This window comes from Marmota marmota, unplaced genomic scaffold (assembly GCF_001458135.2).
Source record: "Marmota marmota marmota unplaced genomic scaffold, marMar, whole genome shotgun sequence".
NCBI classification, from domain to species: domain Eukaryota; kingdom Metazoa; phylum Chordata; class Mammalia; order Rodentia; family Sciuridae; genus Marmota; species Marmota marmota.
Window position 1 is genome coordinate 13223768 of NW_025999905.1, and position 21116 is coordinate 13244883.

The following is a 21116-nucleotide window of genomic DNA, read 5'->3' on the forward strand; positions in this document are numbered from 1 at the left end:
GAAAATTTTGTACCATAAGAGATTTGTAAGTATTAACGTAATTAATCTTTACATCAACTCTCTGAGATGGGAGCATTCTTTCATAAACGGATGATTTTTTTTTTTGTTGTTTTTCAGTCTATTCATTTACTTGATATTGCTACCTCTGATGGTCAGAGTGTAGAACTATGTTGGAAAAAGGGTGATTATAAGATTTACTCAGTTTTACTTCAGGGTAATGTTAAACCATGCAAATAGATACTTTTTGGTCATATTATGCATAGTTTTTTTCCTAAGTGAAGAAGCTGAGTTAGTGTATATACTAATTTGAGAGGTGAAGCCTACGTTATAAAACATGAATGAATAACAATATCCTGTCTTTTTATTGCTGTAGTGATGGTAAGTAATAGTCATTAGTGGTTTACATTTAGAAAACCAGTTAACTGTGCATAATACAAAAATGACTTTTCAATAAAGGGATTAATTTTGCTTAAATGATTGAGAAATAAGAAATGTCCATAAAAGTTAATCCTTTGTTATTTTTTTCTTCTGTATTTTCTCGGCGCGATTAATACATGTTGTTTACTGTAGAAATAGTAATAATGCTTTGTATTTATGTAGCATTTTTCATCTGAGGATCTCAGAATGTTTTTCAAATATCTCATGAATCCCCACAGTACTTCACTGAGATAGGTAGGTGGCAAGTATTATTATCTTCCTTTTACAGTTGGAGGGAGAAATTAAGCCACAAGGAAGGTTAACTGATTTATGTATGGCCCCATGAACTAGAGAAAGAGATACTCTGAGCTACTAAAATCAAAATTAATATTAAATTTTAGGAGAGTTGGCATATATGAGTCATTAACTCTTTTGTACATGACACAGATTATTAGAACAAATATATTAGTTTTAAAATACCTACATGGGGACTGGGGATATAGCTCAAAGTTAGAGTGCTTGCCTAGCATATGTAAGGCCCTAATTTTAATCCCTGTACTGCAAAAGTAAATAAATAAATTAAATGGAATTATTTCCTTTCTTTAGAAATAGAGAATATCATTTACTCTCTTTTTTCCCCCTGTTCCTTTTTAGGTCAGCAGCAAGGACAAGATGGAGTGAAAGTCCAGCAAGCTACCATAGCTCCTGTAACGGTAGCAGTTGGAGGAATTGCTAATGCCACAATAGGTGCTGTTAGTCCTGATCAACTCACTCAAGTGCATTTGCAGCAAAGCCAGCAGACTTCTGACCAAGAGGTGCAACCTGGCAAGAGGCTTCGAAGAGTTGCCTGTTCCTGTCCTAATTGTAGGGAAGGAGAAGGAAGGTAAATGCTCTGTTTTCAACTCTTTTAACTCTCAAAGTTATAAAATCAGTACTCCCAATGAAGTTGTTGGCTACCTACTTTGATTCCTAGAACCTCACTGACTTTGTTGCCTAGAATCTGAAATATGTTATGAAGGGAATTAGACTATTCTAGGAGTGAGACTTGAGTGATCCTCTGCCTTGTACCTCATATTTTTTAAAAAGTGGATTTCTTTTATTTTGTAAAAATTTTAAACACCCTTGTTAATATAAAAATAACTCACACACCGTGACATTTTCCCATTTAGAGTATAGTTTGGTGGTTTTTATGTATTCACAGAATTGTACAAATATCACCATAATCAATTTTAGAATATTTTTTTATCCTCAAAAGAAGTCCTATTTTTTTTAAGAAGTCCTGTGTTCTTTAGCTCTCAATCTCCCAGCCCTCTCAGTCTACGCAACTGTGAGACTAATTTCTGCCTTTATAGATTTGTCTGTTCTAGACATTTCATATAAATAGAATCATGGAATTTATGGTCTTTTGTGGATGGCTTCTTTTATTTAGCATTAATGTTCTCAAGGTCTTTCCATATGATGACACGATTAATACTTCATTCCTTTTTTATGGATGAATAATTCCATATTGTGGACTGTATTTTGTTTTTCTCATCACTTGGTAGATATTTGGGATTTTTTCCCTGTTGAGAATCATGAATAATGTGTTGTAAACATTTGAGTAGAAGTGTTTGTGTGGATACAGGTTTTTCATTTCTCTTGTGTATGTGCCTTGGAATGGAATTGCTGGGTCATGTAGTTTAACCATTTGAGGAACTGCCAGGCTGTTTTCCAAAGTGACTGCACCATATTACATTTCTATCAGTGGTATGTAAGAATTCCAATTTCTTCATATCATTGCCACACTTGTCATTATCTGACTTGTTATATCCAATTGTAGGATTAAAGAGGGATCTCACTGTGGTTTTGACTGGAATTTTTCTGATGATTGTTGATGTTGACATCTTTTCATGCATTTCTTGATCATTTGTATATCTTTGGAGAATAGTATCCTTTGCATCAAGCACCAATGGTTTTGAATTCAATTTTTTTTCTGTTTTCTTTTTTCCCCCCTTGGTTATTTCTGTTTTTGGTGTGATATTTAATTCATTGTCAAATCTAAGACCATGAAGAATCCTAATTTTCTTTTGAGAGTTTTATAGTTTTTACTCTTCAGATCTTTAATCAACTTAGGGTTAATTTTTGTATATGGTGTGAGGTAAGGGTTTTGTCCAACACCATTCATTTATTGACAAGACTATCCTTTCTCCCATTGACTAATCTTGGTACCCTTGTCAAAAATAATTTACCATAGACATATGGGTTTATTTCTGGACTTTTAATTCTATTTTATTGAACTTTATATTTATCTTTATGCCAGTATCACACTGTCATGATTACTGTGACTTTGTTATAACTTTTGAAATCAGGAAATGTGGTGTCTTTCAACTTTTGTTATTTTTCAAAATTTCACGTACTTAGCAAAACTTTCACTTTTATGTGACTTTTAGCATCAACTTGTCTGTTTTTATGAAGATGCTAGATGAGATTCTGATGAGAATTACATTGAATCTGCAAATCAATTTGGGGAATATTGCCAAGTTAACAATATTAAATCTTTTGACCAATGCAAATGAGAGGTTTTTCTAGTGATTTAGATTCTTGCTGATTTTTTTGTCAATGTTTTATAGTTTTTAGAATATAATTTTAGCATGTTCATTAAATTTATTCTGATTTTATTCTTTTTGCATATTATAAATGACATGGTTTTCTTGATTATTCATTCTAGTTGTAAAAAATAAACTTTTAATATATTGATCTGCTGGCCTAAAACTTTTGCTAAATTTTTTCATTAGTTCTAGTAGTTTTTTTTTTTTTTTTTTCAGTAGATCCCTTAGGATTTCTATATGTACGTTTATGGCATCTGTGAATAAAGATTTTACAATTTTCCACTCTAGAGAGAGAGTTCAGTTTCTCTCTTCCCCGTTCTCTCCTTCCCCTCACGTTAATTGCCTTGTCTAGAACTTTGAGTACAATGTTGAATAGAAGTGGCAAAAGTATACATCCTTGTTTTGTTTCTGATCTAGCTCTGAGTCCCTTTATCAAGTTAAGGAAACATCTTTCTATTCCTATTTTGTTGAGTATTTTTATTATGAAAGGATATTTGATTGTCTCATGTGCTTTCCTGCATTTGTTGTGGTGATCATGTGCTTATATTTTTATTTTACCAATATGTTACATTAGTTGATTGTCAGATATTAAAGCATTTTGCATTTCTGGAACGTATCCAACTTGATCATGGTGTATAATTCTTTTTATATGTTGTTGGATTCACTTTGATAGTATACTGTCAAGAATTTTTACATCTATACCCAAAAGAGATACTGGTCTTTGGTTTTCTTTTCTTGTAATGTCCTTATCTGGTTTTGGGAATAGTAATACTGGCCCCATAGAATGACTGGAGATATGTTCTCTCCAGTTTTATTTTCGAAAACATTTTTGAAGAATTGATATTCTTTAAATGCTTTCTGGAATTGACCAGTAAAGCTCTTTATCTTGGACTTTACTTTTGGGTAGTTTTGATTACTAAATCACTCTCTTTTCTCATTATGGATTTATTCTGACTGACTGTTCCTGAGTCAGTTTTACATTTTGTCTCTAGAATTTGTCTGTCTAGTAATTCCTTTATAATTCTTTTTATTTTTGTAAGATTGATAGTGATGTCCCCTTTTTCAATTTATGATTGAACTAATTTTGAGGTGAGCCTATATATCTAAAGAAGCTGTTAAATCTCCCGATCCTCTTTTGTAATAATATTTGTTTGAGACACCCTTAGACTTGAACTTATTCAGCTTCATTGTAAATTGTCACTTCCTTTAGGAAGAGATTTGGAACTCTCTGATGGTGTGCTTATCTCTTTCTGGGCAAAATTTGAGTCATGGCTTTCTAGCTGGTGGTTGAAAGATGGCACATTTCTCTCTGAGTGACACCCTGTTTTAGGAGCTGAGTGCATGGTGGCAGGGGTAGCAATAGCCTCAGGTCTTCTCATCTTGCCTCTTCCAGCTTAGAAGCTCCAATTTATGAATTATGAATGAAATAGCTTACTGTCCATTTGGGTCATAGATTTTTCATCTTGTCACATCCAAGGTAGTGCCTATGTTCCAGGATTGGGGGCTGATGGAAAAAGGGAGTCTCAAGATTTCTCAGCCACACACTGACTAGAACTTAGTCACAACAGTGGGTAGCTGGGGGTAGGATGAGAAATGCTGTATCCTGCTCCTCCTGGGGATATAGCCCTTCAGCTAAGAGGTGGGAGGAAAAGGAACCCTGTTCTTGGCTGCATCTGTTTCCTGTGTCATGAAGATGGGAGCAAGAGGGGAAGGATTGAGTCTTGGTTCAAAAACCATAGGCTTGTGGTTGCTCTTACCAGTTCTGTTAGATTTTCTTGAATAAACGTGTGTTTACTGTTATTTGTTCCTAGAAGGACCATTGCCAGAAACAAAAATGGTATTTTGTTTTATAATTTTTACCAGTTTTGCTGGCAAGCAGATCCAAGGAACTCCTCCTCACACTGTCCTGCTGGAAATAAAATTCTGCACCTTATACTTTGAACAGGACTTAGCCATCCTTTTGATATTTTAGAGGAGAATTTTAAAATGTCTTAAAAAGCTTAAAGAGATTATTCCCCCAAGGTGAGAGCCTGTGAGGGAAGGAACCTGAGGTCCATAGTAGACGTAAGCACTGAGGAAGTTTACAAGTTTTTAATAGCAATTTTTGTTCAATACACAAACCCGATTTATTTATTTTATTTGGTACTAGGAATTGGATTCCAGGGTGTTTAAGCACAGAGTTACCCCATCCTTTTCATTATTTTATGTTTCGAGACAGGGTCTTGCTAAATTGCTAAAGCTCTCAGTTGCTAAGGCTGGCCTTAAACTTGAGATCCTCCTGCCTCAGCCTCCCAAGTCTCTTTGGGATTTCAGGTATATACCACCACACTTGGTTATTTTTTCTTTAATTGAAATCTTTCTGACTTTAACTGCTGTTGTGAGATTATGATTAAACAAACCTATTCAGAAAAGCATCATTTAATTATCTTGATTCCCTTTTAGTTTTTCATAGTTATAAACTTAGTTTTGAAAATGTAACTATTATTTGGTTTTGTTTTTTGGCAGGAGCAGTAATGAACCTGGAAAAAAGAAACAGCATATCTGTCATATTGAAGGATGTGGAAAAGTTTATGGCAAAACATCTCACCTCCGAGCACATCTTCGCTGGCATACTGGAGAAAGACCTTTTATATGCAACTGGATGTTTTGTGGTAAAAGATTCACAAGGAGTGATGAGCTTCAGAGACATAGAAGAACCCATACAGGTTAGTTGGTTTATTTTAGTAGGACTTGTATGTTTTACTTGGTTTTTTTTGTTTGTTTGTTTAATACTTAGCTAACCTGTTGCTAAAATGTCCATCTGTCAGATTAGAAATATGCAAATGAAGAAGAAAGAATTCACTTTAGCAATTATATAAAAGATGTTGATGATAAAAATTTTTTTACTTCATTCCTGAAATGTGTTTTTTTCTACTTTTTGTAAGCTTTATCAATGTATTTAAATGATGTGGAGGAATTTGTTCCTTTTGCTTATCTTGTGTTCTTAGTTTGTTGAATTCCCATAATATTTTTCATCAGTGTTTAAATAGATAAACAGACAATTGGATTTTGATCTTAGAAGTGACCTTCATTAGTTTTGTTTTGTCTTTACAAATTCAGAAAATTCATCAAGAATAATATAACACATACCCAGTTCTCACTCAGAACTGACAGTTGTTGATATTTTATTTTCTGAGGGTCTAGGAATGTGAGACCCTGAGTTCAAACCCCAGGACCACAAAAAATAAAAAATTATATTTAGTAAAACAAATCTCTTTCAAAGTCAATATTGAAGACAACAGCTCCAGTGAATTTATTAATGTGTTAAAGTTTTTAGTGCATCTCTAATACCTTTACACAAATTATTCATGATTCTCTATATAAAATAATGTTTTGTGTAAATTAAAAAATGTTCCATAAATATGTTTCAGTCATAATTTTACTATGTTTTAAAAATTATTCAAGCACATATATGTGTATATTTTCAAGTATGTGTGCCTTAACAGCTATGTAGTATTCTGTCACATGACTGTACTACCTATATTAATTCATTTCCCAGTCTGTTGGGGTAATTGTTAGTTTTTTTTTTCTTTCACAAACTTTGTTGCTGTGAATATTCAGTGAACATGTGGAGAATTGTATTACTGGATACTAGAGAATGTGTATATGTGGTTATGCTAAATAATAGCTAAAGGATCTTCACAGTGGCCATTACAATCTGTACTCACTAGTAGGCGACATTAGTTTCCACTTTGCTGTGTGCTCACTTGTTAGCAGCATCAGGGCTCAGAAGTTTTTGTCTATCTACAATGGTTTCTATTTTTTTTTAATTTGTATTTTTCCTAATTATCAGTGAGATCAATCATCTTTTCATATGTGTGTGGGTCATTTATATATATTTTTTCTGTTCATTTTTCTTTTCCTCATTTGTCTTTTGAATTGTTTTCTTTTTTCTTATTCATATTATATGTTGCAGATTCTATATTTCAAACAATTTTTTTATTGTGCTATACTTTGTCATGCAGAAGTTCTATAGTTTTATTTAGTTAGATATAAATCTTTTGTTTTTTGCTTTTTGTTTATGACATTTTCTTCTTTCCCAGGATTTTTAAAAGTTTATTCAAACATTTTCTTTTAATGGCTTTAGTTTTCTTTTTATTAATTTGGCTTTTTAACAGTCAAGGTTTTTGGTTTGTTCAATCAGTTCTTTTTTTTTGGATGATCAAATGAATCAGGGCTGCAATTTTATTTCTCTTCCGTATGGAAAGTAATTCCTTTTTTGGGGGGCGGGCATACTGGGACTGAACCTAGGGGTACTGAAGTATATCCCTAGCCGTTTTATTTTGAAATAGAGTTGCTAAGTTGCTGGAGGCTAACTTCAGACTCTTGCTTCTCCTGCCTTACAACCTCCTAAGTCACTAGAATTACAGGATGTGCCACTATGCCCAACTAGGAAGTCATTTATTGTCTACTCATTCTTTCTCTATTGATCTGTAATAATTATCATAGGTTTATATTAGGTCTTGACATCTGGGAAAGCAGTCCCCCCACGTCTGTCTGTCTGTCTGTCTGTCTCTCTCTCTCTCTCTCTCTGTCTCTCTGTCTCTCTGTCTCTCTGTCTCTGTCTCTCAGAACATTCACCCACTCTATTTAGAACATGCCTGTCATATATCAGTATTTAACTGCTGAACAAATTAGTTTAAGTAAATTATTGAATTAACCTTAACTTATACCAAGTATATGTGGAACAAAAGGAAGACAACTGACTCTTTTTCTTTTCATGGCAGGGAGCTGGGGATTGAACCCAGGAGCACTCTACCACTGAGCTACATCAGTCCTTTATTTATTTTAAGACAAGTTGCTGAGGCTGGCCTCTAACTTGTGATCCTTCTCCCTCAGCCTCCTGAGTCAACTGAGATTAGAGGCATGTCCCCATGACTGGCTTAGAACTAACTTTTTTTTTTAATCAATTACCATTTATTAGATATTTTGAATATGTTGATTATAGCAGCAACTCTATGAGATAGAAATTAGCTCCTTTGTACAGTCTCAGAAAAGAAAAAATGTTAAATGCAAAATTATCTGATTTGACATGCACACATAGTAGTAACAACAATGAGTATTAGTTTATTGGCTCAATCCCTGGAGGACTTAGTACTAAAGCAGTGAGCTATAAGTTTTTTATAAAAGTTTTTATACCTTCCTGTATTTTATGAGGTTTTTAATGCCAACTCACCCTTGATATTGTCAACTATGATGTGATTAAAATTAATTCTTTAATAATGTTATATCTTTTGTGGGAAAATTATCTGCTATTTATGTCTATAGAAGAGGAATGTTGTATTTCCACCCTGGAATAGCAGTAAGAAAGATTAAGGAAGTTAAGAAAAATTACAACTTTGATGTGGAATCTCACACTGTGATTGCATCATTTTGTCCAAACAGATAATGTGTTTATAAAATCCTGATGTGCCACACATCTACATTCACACAGATATACAAGACAGGTTTACTAAAGGATTTACGTGTACATATGCTTTCAAGTTAAATATTAACAATTGTTTAGGCCATCTCTTTTTAAAAAAATATGATTCATGCCATCATCATCATCTACTAGCTTGATAATTGAGAATCAAATATACATTATGCATGTTTATTGATACAAATATCTTAAATACACCCTATCCAAAATTGCTTTTTTTAAAAAATTTTTGTAGTTGCAGATGGACACAATACCTTTGTTTTATTTATTTATTATTTTATGTGGTGCTGAGGATCAAACCCAGTGCTTCACACATGCTAGGCAAGTGCTCTTCCAGTGAGCCACAGCCCCCCAAAATTGTTTAATTAAAATTTGTTAGGGACTAGGAATATAGCTTGATGGTAGAGCATTTACCTGTCATGTACAAGGCAGGCCCTATCACCAGCACCATGAAAAAAATAAAACATAGTAACACAAATAGTAAACTCAATATCAGCATACTTACAAATGTTACTTTTTAAAAAGATTTTAACATAATAACTTCTACATGTTTACTGAGTTTGTTGAAAACAAAATGAAGAAGTAGATGTGGCTCAGTGGTACATCCTTTTGCCTAGCATGTGTGAGGCCCTGGGTTTGAGCCCAACACCACCAAAAAACAAACCAACAACAAAAAAAGTGTGTGTGTGTGTGTGTGTGTGTGTGTGTGTGTGAGAGAGAGAGAGAGAGAGAGAGAGAGAGAGAGAGAGAGAGAGAGAGAAAATACCTTTTGGAATAACTGTTGAGTGTTAAGTTGAAAGCCTTGACCATCCAGGGCAAGAACCATTTTATTCAGTGTTTAACCACTACTATCAGTAGAAACACATTGAATTACTATGAATGAATAAATGAGTTATTTTTAGTCACTGCTGAATATAGTGAATGATGTATTTGTTTGGGGGAAGAATGTAAAGGTCTTCAAAATGATACATGCATGTAGTGTTTAAAAATCAAATCCTATAAAGCAGCTTATATTTGCCTGGATTTCGATCTCTAGCACTGCAAATATTTTTAAAAGATTGTTTTTTTAAGTTACATTCTTCTTCATTTCATTAATTATTCTTTTTCCTCCTCCTCCTTGTTGTTGTACTAGAGATTGAACCCAGGGGTGCTTTACCACTGAGCTGCGTCCCACTTTTTATTTTGATACAGGGTCTTGCTAAATTGCTACAGCTAGCCCCAGGCTTGTGATCCTCTTGCTTCAACCTGCCAAGTAGCTGAGATTATGGTTATTCACCACCACACCCAGCTAGAAGATTATCTTTTCAAACTTTATATAGGCCACACATTATCTCTTGATTTACCCCTCTATAATATAGATATTACATGTCTGTTCTTCATTTTTTTTATCCTCTTAATTTCACTCACCTAAAAGGTTACCCTCTCTTTCTCTTGAGGTTAAAATGCTTATATTTTCATCAATAAATGCTAATCTGTTTTTAATAGCTTAATTTTTTAAAGTTGAAAATTATTTAATAATTACATTATGATCATATATGTACTGTTATTGTTTTCTTCATATTGTTTTTAGTTTCTCTAGCGAGTTTCTACCTTTTTTTTTTTGTATTGCCTAACTTTATCACTTTTGCAATTATTTCAAGTTTTCAAGAATAGAACCAACTTCATTCATTTTCTCTATATTCTGGAGATTCCATGTTTCTGATTGGACATGGACTGATTGTGTCGGAGTGCAGCACAGCTGTAATCATGAGATCTTTCTTGCCTGCTGTATGGTTTAGATCTCATATTGGTTCCAAAGATCTCATCATTTTTCTTGGTTTACTCCTTTCATTGCTGGAAAAATATTCTGAAATGCTTCCTAATCAAGAAAAGAAAGGGATAGTGATTTTGTCTGAAAACTTCTTTATTTTGCTTTTCCACTTAATTTGACTAATATAGTGTTCTAGATTCAAAATCATATTCCCTTAAAACATTAATTGCATTACTCTGTTGTCCTTTTCTTCTGTTTTACCAATTAAAAATCCATTGTCATTCTCTCTTGGGTTTTTTTTTTTTTTTTTTTTTTAAGGTGATGTGATTTTTTTTTTCCCCTACAACTTTGTTACTTTTTATTTTGGAATAATTTTATGCTTAATAAAGTTGAAAAAATAATGTGAAGTTTTTATGTATTCTTTATGAAAGTTCCCTTGATGCTAACTTCTTATTAACCACAGTGACTTATGAAAACTAAGAAATTATCACCATACTGTTAGTTAAACTACAGACTTTGCCACAAATACACTTCTCTACATTTAAATCTAGAATAACACATTGTATTTATTTGTCATGGCGCCTTAGTCTCTTGCAATATTTGGGATTTCCAAGTTCTTTTCTTATCTTTTATTGTCATTACACTTTGACAAACACTAGGTTAGGTATTTTGTAAGATGTGCCCTAATTTGGGTTTATCTAATGTTTTCTCATGATGAGACTAAATTATTAGATTGAATTAGATTATGAATTGTTGGAAAGAATATCAGAGGTTAATGCCTTTCTCATGTCATTTTATGAGGTGGATACCCAATGTAATTATGTCTTACCAATTTTTTTTAGTTGTAGATATATACAATGCCTTTGCTTTATTTTTATTTATTTTATGTCTCTTTGTTCTTTTATTTTCTGTGACATTCTTTACTCTGTCATATATTTCTATTGAATTGTTTTTTTCATTTCCAACAATGTCTTTTATTGTTCATGTTTTTTTTTTATTTTTTTTACTGCTTGCTGTTTTCATAAGATGGATGCAACGCAGGTGCTTGCTGTAAATATCTTGAGTTTTTCATATGTTTTTCAATATAGTTTTTTGTCTCTATCTGGCTTTTTCTGAATTGTACAGTGAAACTTCTTTTTTATTCAAGTTAATCATGATGATTAAAGAATATGTTTAAGTGAAAGATTATGAAAACTTTATTATAGGCTGGTCACTTTCATTGTAAGCCTCTTGCGTGGGGCACTGTATCAACACTGGAAGATGTCTAATTAGCAAAGTTCAATAATATAACCCAAACCCAAGTAATGTTTCTTTAGATACATACAGATCCTCAAATATTTTGCTCCAATTTTTGTTTATCCAAAAATTGATAGTAGGACTTATATTCCATGTATAGACTTTTTCTGTTTTATACTCTTTGTTTCCTTCTCACCATTTTGAGTCCCAGACTCTTACAGGTTTCCTCAGAAGATAGATTGGCTCTCTTCTATAACATCTCTTCTTTGATAATCTGTGTTTTCATTTGCAAAAGTGTGACACCATCATTTTGTTGATAACTTCCTTTTCTATTTTTGTTGTTGTAAATATTTAACCTGTTTTTTCTTAACCTTCAAATTTACCGTTACTTTTCCTGTTAATTGGGAAATAGTACAACAATGTGACCAAGTCACATTGTCTATAATACATATGTTGTATAGATGTATATATTTAATGTGTTCATATGTTAATGTAGTTTACTTTTATGAATATTTTATTGTAGTTATCTTGCACACTTACTATACTATTAGAGAACTTTCACTTTTTAAGAAACATCTTTGATTTTATGAATTTAATTTTAAGTTCTGTGATTTGAAAAAAAATGGTTATTTCACACTAATGTGTTTGGCACATGCATGCCTAATGTTTATTTTAAAACTTAAAAAAAAAAGAAAATTGGATCAAAAATAAGAACTCCATCACTTCCACTGAAATTTCCCCCAGTATTGTTTATATAGATGCCTCAGAAGTTAGTGAAATGGTCCAAACTGTTGTCTTTTAGTTCACTGTCAGCCACAATGGATCAAGCTGTCTGCAGCCTGTCAGTGCCATTTGATTACACTAAAAACTCTGGGGCATTAGTCTGTTTTCTTGAGCATCTGAATGACAATAGTGAAAATTAAACAATAACTGGCAACTGAGGAGTGAAACCAAACTTGTAAAACAGTGCATAATATGGGTGAGTTTCAGAGGTGTTTTTCACCAGTGTTTCTGATCCTGTGGGTGCTGCATAGGTATAGGCAAAAAACATAACTGCACAACTGGCCTTTTTTTTTTTTTTTGGTACCAGGAATCAAACCTATAGAGGCTGTACAGATCCAGCCTGTTTGTTTGTTTGAGACAGGGTCTTGCTTAATTGCTTAGGAACCTACTAAGTTGCTGAAGCTGGCTTTGAACTTGTGATCCTTCTTGCCTTAGCGTCCCTAGTTACTGAGATTTTAGGTGTGCACTGCCACATCCAACAGAAGACACTACTGAAGAAACTCCTGTATCTTGAGAGAGAAGTAAGAAAAGAAAATTAAAGGAAAAAATCTTAAAAGGAGCCAAAGGAAAATAACACATTTTACATATGGGGGAACAAAAATTTGAATGATGGCAGATTTCTCCTCAGAAACTTTGGAGGCCTGAAAAAGAAAAGATCTGTCAATTCAATATTTTATATCCAGTGGAAATATCCTGAGTAACAAAAGCCAAGTAAAGTTATTTTCAGATGAAGGAAGACTTAAAAAGTTTTTGGCATCAAATTTGCTCCAAAAGAAATGCTAAGGAAGTTCTTCATGGCAAAAATAAATATTGCTAGAGAGAAACTAGAAGGAAGAATAAATAATAAAAATTAAATGTAACTCCTATAAAATATCTGATACATTATAGAATTAGATAATTCTATAAATTAAATTAGAATACTAACTATTAAAATAATACAAAATATGGGGCTGGAGTTGTAGCTTAGCAGTAGAGCACTTGCCTTACATGTGTGAAGCACTGGGTTCAATTCTCAGCACCACATATAAAGAAGTAAATAAAATAAAGGTACATCAACAACTAAAAAATGTTTGTAAAAATCCAAAATAAAAAGGAAAGGGGAAAGGAAAATGAAAAACGAACAGAAAACAGATAATAAGGTGATAGACTTAATTCTAGTCAAATCAATAATTATATGGTTTAAACATACTAATTAAAATTGTCAAGATGACTTTTTTTTGTTTTATTTTAGAGGAAGGCCCCACTGGTGATTGAATCCAGGGATGCTTTACCACAGAACCACATCACTAGTCCTTGTTATTTTTATTTTAAGACAGGGTCTCGCTAAATGACTGAGACTGGCCTCAACTTTTCCTGCCTCAGTCTGTCAAGTAACTGGGATTACAGTCATGCACCACTGCACCTAACTATCAGATGGCCTTTTTTTTTTTTTTTAATGAACCAACTAATTACACTCAAAAACTCACTTTTAAATCTTATTCCAGCAAAGTTCATATTTTATTCAAGTGTAGATGAAGCCCAACATGGAGCCACATACTTGTAGTAATCCCAGATACTTGGAAGGTTTAGGCAGTTCACAAGTTTAATCCTAGTCTGAGCAATTTAGCCAGAATCTGTCTCAAAATAAGTAAAAAGAGCTATGGATGTAGCTCAGTGGAAGAGCAAGCACTAAGGTGCATGTAACACAAAGAGAGATCATGTTCTGTGGTATGAACACACCTTAACAAGTTAAAAAGAACAAATATCATTCAAAGTATATTCTCATCATCAGTGAATTAAACTACAAATCAAATAAAAATATCTGGAAAATCCCCAATGTTTGGAAATTAAATCACACATTTCTGATTAACTGATGGATCAAGAGGAAGTCTCTAGGGAAATTAGTAATTTTTTTTCAACTGAATGAAAATACAAATACTAAGACTTACAGGCCGGGTGCAGTGCCACATACCTATAATCCCAGTGGTTCGGGAAGCTGAGGTAGGAGGATTGAAAGGTCAAAGCCAGCTTCAGTAACTTAGTGAAGCCCTAAGCAACCCAGTGAGACCCTGTCTCTAAAATAAAGTTTTAAATGGGCTGGGGATGTGACTCAGTGGTTACATGCCCCTGAATTCAGTCACTGGTACCAAAAACCAAAAAAAATGTGTAGGATTCAGGTAAAGTGATGCTTAGAGTGGATTTATACCATTAAATCCTCCTATTAAAAAAAAAAAAAAAGGAATGCCGAATGCCTTCAGTCAGTAAACTAATAAGCTTTCATTGTAGGAAACTAGAACGTGAGCAAATTAAATCCAAAATAAGAAGTTAGGAAATAATAAAAAGCAGAAATAAATTGAAAATAGAAAAAAATAGAGAAATTTAATCAAACCAAAGGTGGAATGGATAGACATCATTATCCAAAGTACATGTATGAAGACACAAATTAGTACAACATACTTTATATACAACCAGAGATATGAAAAATTGTACTGTGTATACGTGTAATAAGAATTGTAATGCATTCCACTTTCATTTTTTAAATCAATTTTTTAAAAAGAGATAAAACTAGTAAGTCTTTTTAGGTAGACTGTCAAGAAAATTTACCAACATTACTAAAGACCCAGTAAACATTAAATGAGTAATAAAGGAGTGCTGAGCATAACTCTGCTTTCTAAATTTGAGAATCAACTCCTTAAAAGACACAAACTACAAATACTTGTTCAACAAGAAATAGATAAACATGAATAGTTCAATATTTGTTAAGAAATTGGATATGTACTTTAAAACTTTGAACAAAGAAAACCCAGGGCCCAGATGATTTGATTGTCCAATTATATCACTTAAGAAAGAAATATCAGTTCTACACAGTCTCTGAAAATTTATGAGGAAATACTGTACAACTCACTGTGCAAGGCCCACAGTGACCTAGCAAAACCAAAGACTTCACAAGGTAAGAAGGAGAACACTGCAGACCAATATCAAAAGTTTAGGTGTCAAAATTCTCAACAAAATGTTGACAAACTAAATTCAGCAATATGTAAAAAAGATAGGCTATCATAACTAAGCAAAGTTTAATCCAGGAATTAAAAAATGTTTGAACATTTGAAAATCAGGTAGTATAATTACTAATGAAAGAAAAAAATCATTATTACTTAAATACAAGTAAATATTTGGCAAAATTCTGCATTTGTTTTTATAAAGAAGAGTTGAAGAAAACATCACACACATACCAGCTTAAAATAGCATGCTTTATTATCTCAGTTTCTTTAGGTCAGAAGTCTGAGTGGGCTCAGTTGATGGCCCTTCTCAGCATCTCACAGAACCAGAATCCAAGTGTCAGCAGGGCCACATTCTTTCATGAAGACTCTGGGAAAGTATCTGCTCCAAACTCATTCCTCTTGGCAGTTAAATTCAGCTTTTTGCAGTGGTAGGACTAAGGTCCCATTTTCCTTGCTGCTTGTCAACTGGGCTCCCAGTGTTTGCTTTTAGAGGCAGACTACCCATATTTTTTTTTGCAGTCATGACATGTGACCCCATCCAGTTACTCAGGTCAGGTCCCTCTCACACTTTTAATCTCTCTGACACCAGGTAAAGTAAGTCCTCTGCTTTGACCGTCCCTCTCTCATGGTGGTGGTACTCTGTGGCACACTACCACTGAGTTATACCCCCTCAGCCCTTTTTATCTTTTAATGTTGAGACAAGGTTTCACTAAGTTGCCTAGGCTGGCCTCAAATTTGTAGTCCTTCTGCCTCAACCTTCCAAGTAGCTAGATTGATTACAGGCTGTACCAGTGTGCCCAGAACAGTTATTTTTCTTTTAAAGAAAAATAAGAACATTGAAAAGGTAAAGGAGTTCAAGATTGAGCCTGAACTGCATTTAATATTTTCACCCTTACCTAAATGTCATCTGTATTTGTAATATTCATATCCCTTTACTGCCTTTTAGTTTGAATATCTTTTAAGAATTCATCTAAGGCGTTTAATTGTTTACTATTTCAAAAAAGTAAATGCAAACATATAACGGGAAAATATCTGATGTGGACAAACTTGAGCTTATAGATTTTGTCTTGGTATGTCAAAAGTAGATCCATAAAATGAAATCAGCTGAACTGAACTTTCTTATTATCCAAGTTCTGACAGACTGGAAAAACATCACTTTGTTTTATTAACTAACAATTTTAGAAGCTAATAGTCACCCATTTTAGATATCAGAATATACCAGTTAACCATATTTTTAATATTCCTTGTCCATTTTACACAAAAATAAGATGACCTTTTTTTTTTTTTTTTTTTTATAGTTAACTGTTTTTATTCCAGAGAACTGAAGTAGTTCTACTAGGACTGTCTTACATTTTGAAGACCGTATGTTTGTATAAGTGCATGAAGATCCCTTTGTATAATAGAAAGTAATATTATTTTTCTGTGAAACCTAAAAGCTTTATTTAATTTGAAATTCAGCATGTTCTTGCTTCCCATTTTTACCTTGTGAAAAACTCAGTACAATACTAAATTCCTGGCTTACTTTATTTAAAATAGTTCTAAAATATTTCATGCCTTGGGATTAAAACTGAAACCCAAGTAACAGTTTTAAAGATGAGTAGACATGATCATCTATTAGAAGCATTCTTCTGGTTGGGGAAACTGAGACCCAAAGTAGTTTTTTCACTTGTTCAGCTTTTATTGTTCAGCTTTTATTTAGTTCATAGTAGAACCAAGACTTTAACTTAAGTATTGTTTTCTCACTCACTGATTTTTCTCCTGTAGGACTTGTTTGATGGCATTTTAAAATAAAAACAGGAAACATTGTGCTTCTAAGTAAACTATACAAAAAAAAAAAAAAATCATACCATAGAAAAAGTATGGTATGACCAGAAGAGAAATTATTGAAAATTACAGTTTTATTTAAGTTAAATGTATATAACTTCATTTACTGTTTTTCCTTATAGGTGAAAAAAGATTTGAATGCCCAGAATGTTCTAAAAGGTTTATGAGGAGCGATCATCTCTCCAAACATGTCAAAACGCACCAGAATAAGAAAGGAGGCGGGACAGCTCTTGCCATTGTTACCTCGGGAGAACTGGACTCATCTGTTACAGAGGTGCTTGGCTCCCCAAGAATTGTCACAGTTGCAGCCATTTCTCAAGATTCGAATCCAGCAACACCCAATGTTTCAACCAACATGGAAGAATTCTGAAAAGTTATTTATAACAGAGACCTCTAGTGCTGCACTTAAGTTTACACACCTTTGAAAATCTGGAAATGGGCTGGTCAAGTGGATTACAGAGTAGGAAATCATGTTTTTATTCTTGGCTTCTTTAAGTATTCCAGGGTTTTGGTTCAACACATAAAGTGTTGAATTTTTAAAAATACAAAAACAAACTAATATACTGGAAACAGGTAGAAAAGTATTTCCTCCATACTATAAGTTGTAGTTATTTGGAAATATGTATCACATAACCTTTAAACAGAATCCTCCCCTCTCAAAGATCATGTATTAATATGTTTAAAAAGACAGACCTCAGTAGTTTGCAGGCTGGACCTTAATTGGACTTTTTTTCTTTGAAAGTACTTTGTTATAAATTCAGGCAGTAATAATTTACGTGATTTTTTTTCCTCTTTCTCTATAGCACAGAAAACACATAGTTAATTGATGATAGAGATAATATTATATTTCCTTAGCTTGATTTTTGGAAAATCAATTCAAAATAGTTTTGGCCGTCTTTTCTAAATGTTAGAAATCCTTCAAAAGTTGAATTATATAAGTTCCAAAACAGTAATCTGAGATGTATCTCAGATCTTTATTACCACTACATTATAGTAGTGTGTATGCAGACAATCAGTGAAATCCAATTACTTTCTCCATTTTGGAGACACAGAGGAACTTGGAGCTAAATCTTAGGTTAAATTTTAGGTTGAAACCTTAGGAAAATGCTGGGAAGAAAATGGTTAAACAACTCATAATAGCTTCAGAAAAATAAAATGAAGCAACTTAATGTGCATTGTTTTAAAGTTAGGATTGATTACATTCCTAACCCTAGGTTGAACCACAAAATTTCATTTTAAATGTTTATATTGGACATATTTGCATAGATTATAAATCATTTTGTAGTTTCATATTCTGTAAATATGAGTTATGTTGACAATGTGCAGAATTCTTTATGCTTTGACTTGGTAGCCAAAGAAAGAATTATCACACTTTTTTCAAAGTCAGCAGAAAATTATTTTTTAACTACATTATAATTTTTTGTTTTCCTTTACTAAAAATTGGCCATTCCCATTTTATTTTGAGTACTGTGCTAGAAGGTTAATTAGGAATTTATATCACAGTAATGTCTTCATATTATGTCAATAACTGAATTTTTCCTAAAAGTCTACACAGCCTAATAAATATATAAGAGATATATTATGAAGCAGAAATTATTTTTGAAGAATCAGAATACATTACAGTCAAATAGTGACTAAAGAAAAACATATTTCATCGTTTATGCAAGGATCTTATAGAAAGGGGTCTTATTAGGAAAGATGGCCAAAAGTTTCATATGAAAAAAATTGGATTATTCTGATAGCTTAAGCATTAGTAAGATGCTTACCGTTTTTAAAAGTATTTACACAGAATCAAAAATAACATTGACCATTTAAAAACTAAAGTTTTTACCTGCTTGGTTTATTAACATCATTGGTTTGGGGACTGTTTGAATATAGGTACATGTTTTCTTGTGCATTCTCTATTATTTCAGGAAAAGTACTACTCATGTGAATTCTCTTCCAAAATTGTGATGTTTCTTGTATTTTTGATGAAGGAGAAATACTGTAATGATCACTGTTTACACTATGTACACTTTAGGCCAGCCCTTTGTAGCGTTATATAAAACTGAAGGTCTTTTGTGCTTTCAGTTTGTATAAAAAAGCTTTGAGATTAAAGGAAAAAAAAATTTTTACACTGTGGTTATAAATTTCAAGTTTCTTAAAGCTTTTGTAGACTTGTAACAAAGTCTTTAAATTTTAGTTGGATTTTGTAAATTGTTTTGTATATTTTATTTAATGTACTCTTAACAACTGATGTATCTGGCTTTAAGACATCAGAATCAGTTTGTTGTTTTGTTTGGTACAGAGGAGCATTTGGTAGTGTTCATTTTAATTTTATTATATAGGAGCTGAAACATCAAATATATATTTTATCTATCATTATGCTACACAATCAGTGCTATAAATTTTTTTATGCAAAAAAACTTTCTTAATGTTTTAATCATGTTTCCTCCGAGTGACACTTTTTGTTGTTGTTAATACCAAGTATGAGTACTCTGAATCATTATTCCATGAACCAGTTTTAATGCAAACCCATGTATGTTCATCAGAGATGGAAGTTATTTTTAATCAACAATAAGACCTATTATAAATTTATCAAACTGAATCTGGATAGCTTTATAGCATATAAAATATATTAATTTGTGTTAGCAGGTGCACATTTCACCACTGAAATTAGAAATATTTTGACAGTCTGTTCTGCATAACATTCTGAGTCCACTTTTCTGTCTATAAGAATCGTAAATTTCAGTGTCCTTTATTTGACTCAGTGGGATATAGCTGTTATAAGTAATAGGGCACAGATGTGCAGTAGAGTCTTGTTTAATGGCATTTCACTGTTCATTCCCTTTGCCACCATTATAAAACTTTTCTTTATTGTAATTATCAGTGCAAAGCTATGTATTTATCATGGTAGAACTCCAGTGTTAGAATAGTTTTTTCTTACAGTATACTTTCTTTGGTTAGGTTTGTGTATGTGTTGCTGATTACATTAGAACTTGATGTTAAGTCATTATTTATCACACTCTCATGAGAGCAGTAATAAAAGTGTGTAATCTAGGAGAAAAAGTTAATTTGTCAAACTTAGATAAGCATGATGTTTAGGTCCTATTTTTCAATTTTATAACTGTTTTATTGCAACAATATTTGTATTTAAGTCTCCATTTTAATGCCTTGTGGTGTTTTTTTATGCATGTCACTAAGTTGTCATCCCACATAAATTGATGTGCAGCATAGGGTATTAAATCTACATAATGATTTTAAAACAGAAATAGTTGATGGTAAAATGTAAATGTTTTGCAAAAATTCCTTATAAAAAGTTTCGTAGTAACATTTCACTTGTAAATTTTTTTGTAAAAAAAAAAAAAAAGCAGAAGAAGAAGAAAGAAAATGGAAAAAAAAAGAGAAAAAAGATGAATCCAGGAAAAAACCTTGTTTCCCATATCCTAGAATTTAGACAATTACTCTGCCAGCAAAGCCTCTGGGGCTGTAATTGACATTTTTACAGTGCTGATTTGTATAAAATTTGTTTTTTGTGGATTTGGAAATAAAAATCATGTACAAGTTGTTGCCTGCAATAACAATTGCAAGTAACCTATTAAAAATTCCCTTGAGTTTAACATGTTTCATTTAATTATGTATACTATAAAGCAGCAATAAATTGTTTGAACTATCAACCTTTTTATCACAGTGAACACTGGAAAGTAAAATGCTTCTCACTAGAAAATGCATTGGTAATCCCTCATAATTCCTGGTATTCAGATGTGGTCACCATTTCTCTGAACATACCGCCAAAGAATACCATTTCAAATTGCATGTTAATTTGTAACCATTGCTTTGAACATGTATGGAAATTAAATTTTGATTTAGAGATACTTTTTATTAAATATTTTCAGCAATAAATGTTAGGAAATTGTAGGAAGATCTAAAGCAAAAAAATCATTAAAATATTATTTAAGCTCTCAGAAGCACTAAGAAGTAGATCATGTGTATATATGCTACATAGTCTGTAAGCAAAAACTCTTTTCCTCTTGGGAGAGCCTTGCAGATCTCATGAAGAACCTAACTGACATAATGAAGACTGGTGACTTTAGTGAACA

At 32.5% G+C, this 21116-nt stretch overlaps 1 protein-coding gene across 2 annotated transcripts in view; it reads left to right on the forward strand.

Moving 5' to 3' along the window:
• Positions 1–20711, forward strand: part of Sp4 (Sp4 transcription factor) — a 54865-nt gene extending 34154 nt beyond the window's left edge. For both annotated transcript variants that reach the window (XM_048799693.1, XM_015498134.2), the window contains exons 4-6: positions 1072–1300; positions 5511–5710; positions 17160–20711. In XM_048799693.1, coding sequence (XP_048655650.1) covers positions 1072–1300; positions 5511–5710; positions 17160–17407 — 677 coding nt within the window. In that variant the 3' untranslated portion in view covers positions 17408–20711. The remainder of the gene's footprint in view (positions 1–1071; positions 1301–5510; positions 5711–17159) is intronic.
• The last annotated feature ends 405 nt before the right edge of the window (positions 20712–21116 follow it).